Raw genomic sequence first — 14,315 nt, forward strand, 5'->3', positions numbered from 1 at the left:
TTTCAACAATTACATGTTGTCTTCAGGCTAATACATAAGCAAGTGATACAAGTTTAAATAGCAGTGTGTGCTGCGTGAGGCGGGAGTCAAGCCCACGCCCTGCCCCACGATCTCCACAGAGTGATGTCATCACCCCTCAACGCCATATCACAGGACGTTGTTAGGGGATACCAGTAAACAAAGCAACAAAGATGGCGCGCTCCATAGCGCTATGCGTGATCAGTGATATCGATAAAAGACGTGATTTATGAAAAATACATAGAAAACACAACAAGTGCGAGAATATAAAAAAATGTAAAAACACGAACAGCAATTACATCAAAGATTAAACACTAACACACTGGGTGCTTTAGCAAGCTAATCCCAGCAAGGCAGAAGGAGATGGATCAATTTTTGACAACTGTGTCTACTAACACTCAGAGCACACCAACAGCTTGGTGCGACTCCGCGCAGCTCAACCATCCATAACGGTCTAATGACTACAGTAATACATTAAGGCCAATGGATTCATTTAAACCCTTAGGGCTAACTGTATTTAATTTCATAATCCAGAAAGCCTCCCGTTGCAGCAGACGTTTGCCCCGGTCCCCGCCCCTCAAGGATGCCGGTACATGGTCGATCATCCTATATCGCAAGGATGACACCCCATGACGGGCGTCCAAGAAGTGGCGGGCCACGGGTTGATCACTTTTTTTAGAGGCCAATGCGCTCTTGATTGCCGACCTGTGGGCTGCCATACGTTCCTTGAACGCACGCTCAGTTTTGCCTATGTATGACAGCCCACAGGGACAGATAATCTGGTACACAGTGAATTTAGTGTTACAATTTAGTGCATGTCTGATGGTCAGTGGGCGGCCTGTTTGGGGGTGATAAAAGGTAGATCCTGGGATGAGAAATCTACAAGTGGTGCAGGTGCACCGTGAACACCCCATTTTGCCCGCTGGGGCAGTTTCTGGCTCACTAAATGTTTGCACCAACTTGTCACGAAGGTTCCGTCCGCGTTTGAAACAAGGCATCAATCTTATAGATTGTAATTTAAGGTCCTGGTCAGAGGACACTATGGACCAAAGTTTCTTGGTTCTATCTACAATAGATGGACTAGACCGATTAAAAGTTTGAATGAAAGGCATCATGAGACCCCTAGGGCTGGATTTTTTAGATGATGCTGACAAAAGGGATTCTCTGGGGGTACTATCGACCCTAGCTTTAGCCTCCAATAGGAGTTCTTTGCCGTATCCCCTTGCGTGGAAGTTATCCATCATTGCATACATTTGTTGATCGGCAATTATGGGGTCTGAGTTAATTCTCTTGCATCTGATTAATTGAGAGTATGGTAACCCAAGGAGGGTAGATCTAGGGTGGCAACTGTCATAATGTAATAAATTATTTCTGTCTGTAGGTTTGGAATATAAACAAGTTGATCTCAACTTGTTTATATTCCAAACCTACAGACAGAAATAATTTATTACATTATGATAGTTGCCACCCTAGATCTACCCTCCTTGGGTTACCATACTCTCAATTAATCAGATGCAAGAGAATTAACTCAGACCCCATAATTGCCGATCAACAAATGTATGCAATGATGGATAACTTCCACGCAAGGGGATACGGCAAAGAACTCCTATTGGAGGCTAAAGCTAGGGTCGATAGTACCCCCAGAGAATCCCTTTTGTCAGCATCATCTAAAAAATCCAGCCCTAGGGGTCTCATGATGCCTTTCATTCAAACTTTTAATCGGTCTAGTCCATCTATTGTAGATAGAACCAAGAAACTTTGGTCCATAGTGTCCTCTGACCAGGACCTTAAATTACAATCTATAAGATTGATGCCTTGTTTCAAACGCGGACGGAACCTTCGTGACAAGTTGGTGCAAACATTTAGTGAGCCAGAAACTGCCCCAGCGGGCAAAATGGGGTGTTCACGGTGCACCTGCACCACTTGTAGATTTCTCATCCCAGGATCTACCTTTTATCACCCCCAAACAGGCCGCCCACTGACCATCAGACATGCACTAAATTGTAACACTAAATTCACTGTGTACCAGATTATCTGTCCCTGTGGGCTGTCATACATAGGCAAAACTGAGCGTGCGTTCAAGGAACGTATGGCAGCCCACAGGTCGGCAATCAAGAGCGCATTGGCCTCTAAAAAAAGTGATCAACCCGTGGCCCGCCACTTCTTGGACGCCCGTCATGGGGTGTCATCCTTGCGATATAGGATGATCGACCATGTACCGGCGTCCTTGAGGGGCGGGGACCGGGGCAAACGTCTGCTGCAACGGGAGGCTTTCTGGATTATGAAATTAAATACAGTTAGCCCTAAGGGTTTAAATGAATCCATTGGCCTTAATGTATTACTGTAGTCATTAGACCGTTATGGATGGTTGAGCTGCGCGGAGTCGCACCAAGCTGTTGGTGTGCTCTGAGTGTTAGTAGACACAGTTGTCAAAAATTGATCCATCTCCTTCTGCCTTGCTGGGATTAGCTTGCTAAAGCACCCAGTGTGTTAGTGTTTAATCTTTGATGTAATTGCTGTTCGTGTTTTTACATTTTTTTATATTCTCGCACTTGCTGTGTTTTCTATGTATTTTTCATATATCACGTCTTTTATCGATATCACTGATCACGCATAGCGCTATGGAGCGCGCCATCTTTGTTGCTTTGTTTACTGGTATCCCCTAACAACGTCCTGTGATATGGCGTTGAGGGGTGATGACATCACTCTGTGGAGATCGTGGGGCAGGGCGTGGGCTTGACTCCCGCCTCACGCAGCACACACTGCTATTTAAACTTGTATCACTTGCTTATGTATTAGCCTGAAGACAACATGTAATTGTTGAAACGTAGCTATAAGAGCTAATTATTAAATCACGTCTTTGTACCAAGCTGGAGTGCTGCATCATTGTCCCCTATATATATATATATATATATATATATATATATATATATATATATATATATATATATATATATAGCAGCAGGAGATGTTCAGCACTCCGGAAGAAAGATAATTACATTGTAGTATAGACGATAGACCTGGGGCTTATGGCAGGGCCCCTAGGAATGAGGCAGAACTCCACGGGTTTGCATTGAAATCAAAGAAGTTTAATGATATTAGAAGATATACATCGTGGTCGTCAATGTTTCAAGGCCGTGTAGGCCTTTTCATCAGGATGTGCAAAGGTGTGCATAAAGTGCCAGTGTAATATATATAATATATAACATTTTTAACTATTTTTAGACACTAGTTTCTGAGTGCTAACTGGGCAGCGGCTATGCAATCACATGGAACTGATCTGTTTTGTGGGCATGTTGTCGCCATACTGTATTGTGAACATGTCATGAGCATGTCAAGGGCCTGTCGAAGGTCTTGGTTCCATATGGTAACATAATTTGGCATTTGTCATACAGCTTTCCACTAAGCAATTTGTAATTTAAGCAAATAGCAACAGAAGACATTGTGTATGGTTAATGTCTTCCTCACTTCAAGGTTATGCAGTCTATGGATAGACAATGACCACTAATAGTCGACAGAGACTAGGTTGACACTGAAAAAGGGCAACATACCTTAGGATGACACTGCCAAAAGGTGACACAAGCTTGTGGTCGACATGGGCATGGTCGACCATCAATGGTTGAGTTTTTCATGATTTTTTCTTTTTTAAATGTCATACTTTACTATCCAAGTGGGCATAGAGTGGGAATATAACAGTGTACCAAACAAAGCGAGCCAAGCAAGGCAACGCAGTACATATATATACGGTGTCCATGTCAACGTACAATTACATACACACCAAAAAAATCATGTCAACCTTTTGACAGTCAACCTTGCCTATGTCAACCATAAGGTATGTCAACCTAGTGACTGTAGACCTAGGCATTGTCTATCATCTGTACAGTAACCCAACCAGAGTACTTATAGCTTGAATATAGTGCTAACTTAAGTATAGAGTGTAAGCTTGCAGCAGGGACCTCCAACCTCTATGTCTGTCTGTTTTACCCAGTTTGTTCTTTCAGTGTCAACATTTGTAAAGCGCAACGGAATCTGCAAGTAAGAACAATGGGCCAGATGTATTAAGCCTTAACAAGAGATAAATGCAAGGGTGATAAGGAGAGATAAACGTCCAGCCAATCAGCTCCCTACTGACTTTTTTCAAACACACCCTGCAACATGGCAGTTAGCAGGTGATTGGCTGGATGTTTATCTCTCTTTATCACCCTTGCATTTATCTCTTGTTAAGGTTTAATACATCTGCCCCATTATTCTGAGTATAAACTATGAACAGCAAATACCTGTAAGGCCAGCAGGAGTGCAACCAGTACTGTCCACTAACTCTGTTGCCCGGAACAGCGATCATAAATCACGTGCAGGTGCTAAGCTTCTCCTTTAACCGCCCCGGGTGTAAGGGTGAATTAGGTCCGCCCAGACTCCGTTGCAGTCAGGTCTTACGGGGGGACAACGTGATCATTGAGGCTGCACGGTGCAAAAGGATGACTAACTAATACAAAAAAAGGACAGACCGGAATACACCTTAAATAGCCCTAAAGGTGGTGGACCACCCAAGATGGTTTAAACACAGATGCGTACAGACAATATATGTACCCCCTACACAGTATAAGGGGTATCAAGGCAACAATGCCCAGGATGGATTTATACATAAAAGAAGCGCAACAATGCACAGTGGTGTAATAATAACAAAATGAGAAGATGGAAGGTACTGCAGGGTTACCCCTGACTTATCTGGAAGATGTCTTGGGGCCACAGACAAGGACCTCCAAACTTCCGTATATAACTGAGACCACTGGAACAGGATATCTGCCGGAACCAGGAAACAGCACATCCAAGAAGCGACAGGGAGAAGGAACTGCCATGCAGCGTGGGGGAACCAGGAACACGACCAAACACCAGGAGGCTAGGACGCTATAACCAGCGCCTGACTGTTAGGCAAGCCGGCTTTTATTCAAATCTGCCTCCCCCTGTGGTGCTGTGATGTCAGGTGCACCCAGAATAGTCTTCCCCCTGCTGCGGCGCTTGCGGCGGAAGTTCGGGGCGTTGCCTAGCAACGTGCCCGACGCTTCCGTGCACACAGCGCCAGAAGAAGATGGCCGCCGTCCCTACATCGCAGAAGCTGCGGATGGGACCAGGAGGTGGCGGGGACCAACTTTAAAAATCAGAGTACACTCTTTCATACAGGCCCGGACAGCACCTGCTTATAAGCCCTCTGGAAATCTGTATAGTAAGAAGTCATAATAAAGATGAGTTGGCAGAGTTCTCAGCTTAGTACAACAGTGAAGAGTAGGAATGATCATGGGTTGAGCTTTGATAGAAACCTGGTTTAAGGGACATACATACTAATTGATTTAAGCCCTACTGTATTTCTAAGAGATCGGACTAGATTGCTTAGAAATAAAACATGGAGCGCTACATGTATGCACCCTATAGCGGTGTATGCACGTGTCATCAATCACCTGCAGAGATAGACAGTGCATGCACTGTCTATCCTGCTTAGATTGCAGTGTTTTGCCTATAAGCATAAGCAAAACACTGCTCAACACAGATTGCTCAGCACACAGGTGCATCCAGGGCTAGTGCAAGCCCTGCCAGTGCCCCAGGCAACCCGTTTACCATGATCCACAGGGGGGGGGGGCGGCATTGGGCAGCTACTCCTGAAATCCCCCCTCCACCTCCTCCTCCCCGCAGCACGGCATTGGTAGCGGACAGCCCTCCTCCCCCGGCGGCACTGGGCAGCTCCCTCCTCCCCGTAGCACAAACATCTTATTTCATCCACAAACCCCCCGTGGTTAGGGGGCGGTCGCCTCTGACGCGGTCTGGAGGGAGGGGGCGGACGGAGGTGCGGGCATTGCTCACCTGGCTCCACAGGGGGTGCAGGCTGCAGCAGCCGCTGCTCCCAAGCTACAAAGTGCCGTCCTCCAGCGGCACTGGGCAGCTTCTCCCTCCTCCCGACATTCCCCCCCTCCTCCCTGCAGCACAAACATCTTATTGCATCCACAAATCCCCCTGTGGTTAGGGGGCGGTCGCCTCTGACGCAGTCTGGAGTGGGGGCAGAGGGGCGGGCAACGCTCGCCTGGCTTCACAGGGGTGGGGGTGCAGGCTGCAGCGGTCACTGCTCCCAGGCTACAAAGTGCCACCCTCCAGTGGCCGGCGCCCCAGGCAAACGCCTAGAGCTGCCCAGTGGTGGCACCAGCCCTGTGTGCAGCGATGAGTGCTGAGCGATCTGTGCTTGAAAACCTCATTTACCACAGGGTTAAAGTCACCCCGTGTATCCCTTAATTACCCATGCATTGCCAATATTTTATGTAACACTTGGCTCGGGTCTATCTAAAAGAGCTATATGCTGTACACATTAAGGTACTAACATTATGTATTACATTTATAGCCTACAACATACAATTAGGGCTAGTGGGAGACTAATGTAGCCATAATATCCATTTTATTAATTTAAAGCAGCCATGCCAAACTGATCACTTTCTATAGACTGAATCTGGTCAATAATGTTGATGTTTTTTTTTTGCTAATGCACTTCCATAATTTCAAAATTATATTCTTTCAAGTGTGGGGATAGTCAGTTAGTTTGGATTCACTGCTAAGGGAATGGCTGAATTCATTCCTACACTAAATAAGGTAGCAATGAATGAATGAATGGTAAGTAGCAAAACCTAAATCACTGCGCAATGAGGCAGCAATGGCTAAATTCACTATTGACAGATGTAGCAATGGCTGAATCGCTGTGCAGAGAAGTAACCATTGCTAAATCACTGCTGAATGAGCTAGCATAGGCTGAAACTGGAAAGGTGGATAGCAATGGCTGGATTCACAGCAGAGGAAGGTAGCAGTGGCTGGATCTCTGCTGTTGGCAATAATTGTGGCTGAATCACTGCATAGGGAATTATCCATCGCTTAATCAATGCTGAATGAGGTAGCAATGGCTAAAGTATATGGGAGGTATCAATGGCTGAGTCACTGCTGATGATAGTAGTAGTGGATTAATCAATGTTTAATGAGCATATCAGTTGCTGAATTCACTGCTGAGGGAGGTAGCATTGGCTTAATCACTTTTGAGGGATGTAGCACCGGCTTAATCACTGCTGAATGAAGTAGTATTGGCTGAATCATCTGATGAGGAAGGTAGTAATGGACAAATCGCTGCTCAAGAAGGTAGTAATTTAAAAAAAATCACTACAGGGAGTGATGATTTGATCACTGCTGAAGGGGAGGTAGTAATGGCTAAGCTCCTAGCAGAGGCAGCTAGCACTGACTGAATCACTGCTGGAGAAAGTAGCACTAACTGAATCACTGCTGGGGAAGAAAGCACTGACTGAATCACTACAGGGGAAGGTAGCACTAACTGGATCTGATGGGGAAGGTAGCACTAACTGAATCCTTGCTGGGGAAGGTAGCAATAACTGAATCACTGCTGGGGAAGGTAACAATAACATAATCACTGCTGGGAAAGGTAGCAATAACTGAATCACTGCTGGGGAAGGTAGCACTAACTGAAACACTGCTGGATACGGTAGCACTAACTGAATCATTGCTAGGGAAGGTAGCACTTCTTGGAATCACTGCTAGAGAAGATAGAACCAACTGAATCACTGCTGGAGAAGGTAGCAGTACTGAGTTACTGCTGGGGAAGGTAACAATAACTGAATCACTGCTGGGGAAGGTAGCAATAACGGAATCACTGCTGGGGAAGGTAGCAATAACGAAATCACTGCTGGGGAAGATAGCAATAACGGAATCACTGCTGGGGAAGGTATCAATAACTGAATCATTGCAGGGGAAGGTAGCACTAATTGGAATCACTGCTGGAGAAGGTAGAACCAACTGAATCACTGCTGGGGAAGGTATCAGGCACTAGCACTAGCTAAATTACTGTTACATAGTTACATTGTAGGTGAGGCTGAATAAAGACTTGCGTCCATCTAGTTCAACCTATGTTTAGAATAGTTTATCCCTTGTTATATAGTATGTTCCGATATTTTAAAGACAGATTATGTTACTTATTCGTACCCGTGGATGTTTTAAATCTTTAGCCAACCTTATTTTAAACGTATTTATACTGTCTGCCGACACCAATTCTTCAGGAAGAGAGTTCCAAAGTTTAACTGTTCTGACTGTAAAGAAATTTTTTCTTCTAGATGAACAAAATCTTTTTTCTTCTCATCTTAACTCGTGCCCTCTCATCCTAGATTCCTGTCTAGCAGAAAAAAGGGTGTTTGACAGTTCCTTATATCGGCCCCAAATGTATTTATACATAGTGAGCATGTCCCCCCTTAAACGTCTCTTCTCTAGTGTAAATAGTCCCAGATTGCTTAATCTTTCCTAATAGCTTAAATTCTCCATCCCCCTAATAAGCTTTGTTGCTCTTCTTTAATTTTTTTCAAATTCTATGATGTCCTTTTTATAGTGTGGGGTCCAGAATTGTACTCCGTATTTGAGGTGCGGACTAACCAATTATTTGTACAGAGGCATAATTACTTTTGAATCCCTAGTTTCCATGCCCCTTTTAATACATGCTAGAGTTTTGTTGGCCTTTTTTGTTGCTATATTACATTGAGCACTACACCCTAGTTTGTTGTCTATTTGGAATCCTAGATCCTTTTCGAGTACTGAATTACCCAATTCATCCCCGCTTAGGTTCTAACTAGCACACTGGTTATGTCTCCCAAGGTGCATGACCTTGCATTTGTCCACATTGAACCTCATCTTCCACTTTTTTGCCCACTCATCTAGATTGTCAAGATCACTTTGAAGCGTGGTGACATCTTCTGATGATTTAATTAATCTGCTCAGTTTTGTATCATCCGCAAAGATGGATACATTGCTGAGTAACCCCATCCCAATATTGTTAATAAAAATGTTAAATAAAATGGGCCCTAGAACCGAACCCTGAGGCACTCCACTTAGTACTGGTGTCATATTTGATACAGCACAGTTCACAACCACTCTTTGTTCTCTATTACACAGCCAGTGCCCTACCGATCTACAGATATTTGCCCCTAATCCCAGGTCCTCCATTTTATTTATCAACCTCTTGTGTGGTACGGTCTCGAAGGCTTTAGCAAAATCTAGGAAAATCACATCTACAGCGTTTCCATTATCAAGGTTTTTGCTAACCTCCTCATAGAAACCAAGTAGATTAGTTTGGCATGAACTATTTTTCATGAACCCATGCTGGTTATAACTGAGTAAACTATGAAGGTCTAAATATTCCTGGATACCATTTCTTAAAAATCCTTCAAATAGTTTACCCACTATTGATGTTAAACTAACAGGTCTGTAATTAGCGGGATCCTCCTTTTTTCCTTTGTTGAGAAAGGTACAGTAGAAACGACTGAATCAATGCTTGGGGGTAGCACTGGCTGCATTACTCTATAGGGAGTTAGCATTTGCTGAACCAATGATGACTCTAAATAATATACAGTAGTAATGGCTGAATTCACTTTCTGAGGGCAATAGCAATAGCTTCAGCATTGCTGGTGAGGCAGTAACGGCTGAATCACTCGAAGTTTTTAAATATGTATTGATTTATTTCTAAAGAACAAATTAAGCAGTTGAGTAGATTTTTCGACAGAAATTTAATTATCACATATAACTATACATACATACATACATACATACGTACACACTGAGCCATGAAAATATTTCATTGTAAGGAACACGTGTGCATTTCATTTTAACATATTTCGCTTTTAGACCTTTGCACGATTCAATCATTTCTGTTAAAGGGCATTTTTCCCATCACCTTGTCACAAATGATTACACTCTTGACCATATCAAGAGAATTCTATGCTGGTCAGCTCTTGTTTTATGTATGTAATATGTCTAGAGGCAAAGCAAACGCTCTTCTATTTACAGCAGGGTGGTAAATATTTTACGTGGAACAAAGAATTGTTTTGCCAAACAGACCTTATCTTATCACCTTTTGTGAAGTGGAAGATTACAATGCTGTAGAAGTCACAAACCTACTGTATTCTATACATTACAAGACTAAGTATTTTGTTTTTATTTTACATAAATGAAATAACATAAGTATCATCACTACCATTATTTTTAAATTAGAAACAGAAACAATACAATAATATAAAATGATTTAAAATAATATAAAATGTTTTGACCATTGTATGAATCTTTTCTTTACAGATTGTAGCCCCAAAGCGTCAGAGACTAGATGCAGCAGAGGCTGATTTGAAGATTCACTTGGAGAAACTCAAAATTAAGAGAGAGGAGCTGAAGGAAGTGACTGCCAAATTGAAAGTCCTTCAGGACCAGTTGTCTCAAAAACTATCAGAGAAGAGAGTCCTGGAGGAAAATATTAATTTGACAAAGTAAGTAATTTATAAATGTAAAATAATCCCACAGAAGGCTTTGAAATGTCCAGCTGGTCCGAGGAGCTGGAAACAAATCCTGATACTTACAGAGCCAACTTTTATATAAAAAAAAAATGGTATTGTATGTCCTGTATGTGTATGTATGTGTATATATATATATATATATATATATATATATATATATATATATATATATATATCTAGGCAAAGGTAGAAGAGATGCGCTTCATGGTGTATTATCAAAAAAACACTTTAATGGATAAAAACTTTCCAAGGTACATAAATAAGGGACTCGTACCACATAAATAACAGCTGTGGGCTGGATACCACAAGATATAAATATATAAGCCAAGAGGCAAAGCTGCTCACGATACTGCCGGGAGTTCCTGACTCAGCTCACTCGACGCCGCAGCGCTGGATTGCGATGCCGCTGCCTGTGGGGCCTGACACTCACAGGGCAGTCTTGCTTCACCCGGCCAGTGGCAGATTGGAAATGCCTGACTGGTCCGAGGAGCTGGAAACAAATCCTGATACTTAGAGCCAACTTTTATATAAAAAAAATGGTATTGTATGTCCTGTATGTGTATGTATATATATATATATATATATATTGTACACTGATGATGACGAGACATTAAAGTCTCGAAACGTTGCAAAACAAGTGTGTCTGTTTGAAATTTCTGCCAGAAAAGTCCGTGGAGTTCCGATCATTACCAGATGTCTGCATACCCTATCACCAGACAGGGCACCCCGGCTGTTGTCTTATGAAAGGAGAGTGCCTACTACAGTTTGCAGTTTGTTTTTATTATCCATTAAGTAGTATAAAGAATCCTGTATTGTCACCGTGTGACATGCACCACCCATTTCCTAGTTTAACTGTTGACTTGTCCTTGTGGCCTTAGTTATGTCTGGAAAACTGTCAGGGCCTTGCGTGAGAGGATGGTTGTACTTAGATCCTCAATTAAATTAACCAAGGAAAAGGGTCATTTCTAACAGGCTGGGTATACCCTCTCTACATTATGCTACATTATCATTGATCATATAGCCTTGACAGATGAGGGGACAGATCTTTGAAAATTGTTACCAGTGGATATATCAGCTAGGCACTTTTGCCCCTAGGGTCCTAACTTTGTATTTGTTTACACTGTGTGGAGATCATATATTTTGTTATAGTTGCTGTGGTAACTGTGGAGCATTCTAGGCACTATGGGTGGGCTACCACGCATCTCTGTGATTCGGCATTGCTGCAGTTATGGACACATGCATGTAATATCACTCAGTTGGTGCCACTACGCACTTCCGGGTCTCGGCATGAGGAACAGGGGGGGATCTGGCTTATATTAGGTATGTTGTGTACACATGTTTTTATATCCTGTTGATGAGGGTTCATTAAAAACATTTAATTATTGATAGATAGATAGATAGATAGATAGATAGATAGTCTGGGCAGGGCCGTTTCTAGAGGCGGACAAGCCGTGCAGCAGCCCGGGGCGCCGCACGGCTTGTCCGCCTCTGTTTAACAGCCAGGTCGCCCTACAGCTCCCCCAACGCCGCAGCCGCCGCAGCCTCGTCCCTGGCGTCCACACACAACAAGCAGAGGTAGGGGAGGGGAACGCATCGCGCGTCTCTCCTTCCCCCTCGCTCAGTGTGTCACTGGGCTGTCAGCCTATCAGAGCTCGCGGGCTGGCAGCCAATAAGGAGCCAGCCCGCGGGGTATGAATGGCTGATGGGCGACGGCACAGGACAGACAGGTACACACTACACAGTGAAGGGGAAGGAAAGAAGCGTGATGCGCTCCGCTCCCCTCCCCAAGGAAGCAGTGCTGCAGCAGCACTCCCCAAGGAAGCAGCAGCAGAGGCGATGGCACAGGGCGAGACACAGACACAGTGAGTTTGGCACTGTGGGGGCATAGATCTATGGCACTGTGGGGGCATATTTGACACTGTGGGGGCATATTTGGCACTGTGGGGGCATACATCTGTGGCACTGTGGGGGCATACATCTGTGGCACTGTGGGGGCATATGTTTGGCACTGTGGGGGCATACATCTGTGGCACTGTGGGGGCATATGTTTGGCACTGTGGGGGCATATGTTTGGCACTGTGGGGGCATAAGTTTGGCACTGTGGGGGCATATGTGGCACTGTGGGGGCATATGTGGCACTATGGGGGCATATGTGGCACTGTGGGGGCATATGTGGTGCTGTGGGGGCATATCTGGCACTGTGGGGGCATATATCTGTGGCACTGTGGGGGCATATGTGTGGCACTGTGGGGGCATAGCTGTCACTGTGGGGGCATATATGTGTGGCGCTGTGGGGGCATATCTGGCACTGTGGGGGCATATTAGTAAATGGCATCAGTTGTGCTTCAGCGGCGCGTGGGGCATAATTTGTAATGGCCATTACGGTGTGGGGTCTAATGGGCATCACGGTGTGCGACATAATGTGTAAATGTCATCACGGTGTGTGACATAATGTGTAATTGTCATCACGGTGTGCGGCGTAATGTGTAATCACGGATAAATAGTGTATAATGATTTAAGTAGCCTGTCATTGTTTAGCCTTGATCTGTGAGGCGTACTAAGTCCCTGTGTGGCCTTTAGCCAGCCAACTTAAGTGCGGGAGGACAATGACAATTCCTGCGGTAACCAATGTCTGGTCATGCAGGATGCAAATGTGTGATGTAAGGTAATTGTTTTCCTGCTAGACCACGCCCTTATATTAAGCCGCACCCTTTTTAAAATTAAGCCACACCCCCTATTTCCGGCGCGCGCAATTTCCTCAATACCATGTTATGTATTTGGTTGGGGGGGGGGGCGCAGTTTTTTTCCCTTCGCCCTGGGAGCTAAATTGTCTAGAAACGGCCCTGAGTCTGGGTCTTTATTTTGTAGCAGGTAAACACATACCAGGGTAACAGCTTGGCTAGCAAGGTTAAAGCATGAATCATTGCATGATTTTCCACAGATTTCACAGTCAGGGTACACTCCAAAGCACCTACCATAATATCACATTACCAGCCTATCACCCAGCCATTTTTCATCATTGGGAGCAATGACCGCCTGCACTGGAAATGCATGAAACAGGAATATATATATATATATATATATATATATATATATATATATGTGTGTGCGTGTAAAAGAGAGATTAATGAAGCGCACCAGTCAGTGGTAAATATAAACACAATTTACTTATAATATACTGACATACATTGGGGTAATCGAATAACAGCTTGCCATAGGAGACCACGAGGCGGTACTGCAGGACATGCACAGATGAGATACCCACTCATGCGATGATCAGTCACCGGCGGAATATAAACTGGACAGCCACCAGCCAAAGAGCTCCAACGAATCAACATGGACCAGCATAGACTTCACAACGTCGAGATCACAGTGGCTACTCCCAAAGCGTTTCGTCACAGACACGGACTTCGTCACAGACACAGACTTCCATATATACAGTATATGGAACAAAGTGATATATATATCTAGATATGACTACCAATTAAAGCCTTATAAATGTCAAGCCATGGTAAGTGCCTAAGTGCCCATCACTTTGTTCCATATATATATACATATAAACAGTATATCGGATGTAGATCGGAATTGCATGCCTCTCCATTTCTGTTCAGTAATAGGGATGGCTTGTGTTGGCTGGCATGACGGGGGCTTGATTCCACAGTAGTATTTAAGACAAATTACTCACCTCTGAATCACCCCAATTGTCACTAATTGTACAAAAAGTTCAGTAGTTCTACTTTTAAAACAATGTAGGTCACAGAAGGAACACATTGCCTTTCACTGAGAAAGCAGTAGGGTGCATATTTAACTGATTTAATTAATACAGTATACTGTAGAACTTAAAAGTTTTCTAAAACTGTAATGAACATAACAGAAATGATTTCTCAGTCAAAGACCATTTTCTTTTTGATTTAGCGTTTTAGATCTTGTGATTTA

The 14,315-nt window shown here is 43.9% G+C and overlaps 1 protein-coding gene across 1 annotated transcript in view; it reads left to right on the plus strand.

The window, feature by feature from the left end:
• The window catches only part of LOC146074345 (dynein axonemal heavy chain 3-like), a 1,013,923-nt gene that overhangs the window by 862,134 nt on the left and 137,474 nt on the right, over nt 1-14,315 (plus strand). Inside the window, 1 exon segment of the mRNA XM_083182299.1 lies at nt 10,168-10,352. Coding sequence (XP_083038425.1) covers nt 10,168-10,352 — 185 coding nt within the window.

Source organism: Crinia signifera, chromosome 4, assembly GCF_055691185.1.
Source record: "Crinia signifera chromosome 4, ASM5569118v1, whole genome shotgun sequence".
Lineage (NCBI taxonomy): Eukaryota > Metazoa > Chordata > Amphibia > Anura > Myobatrachidae > Crinia > Crinia signifera.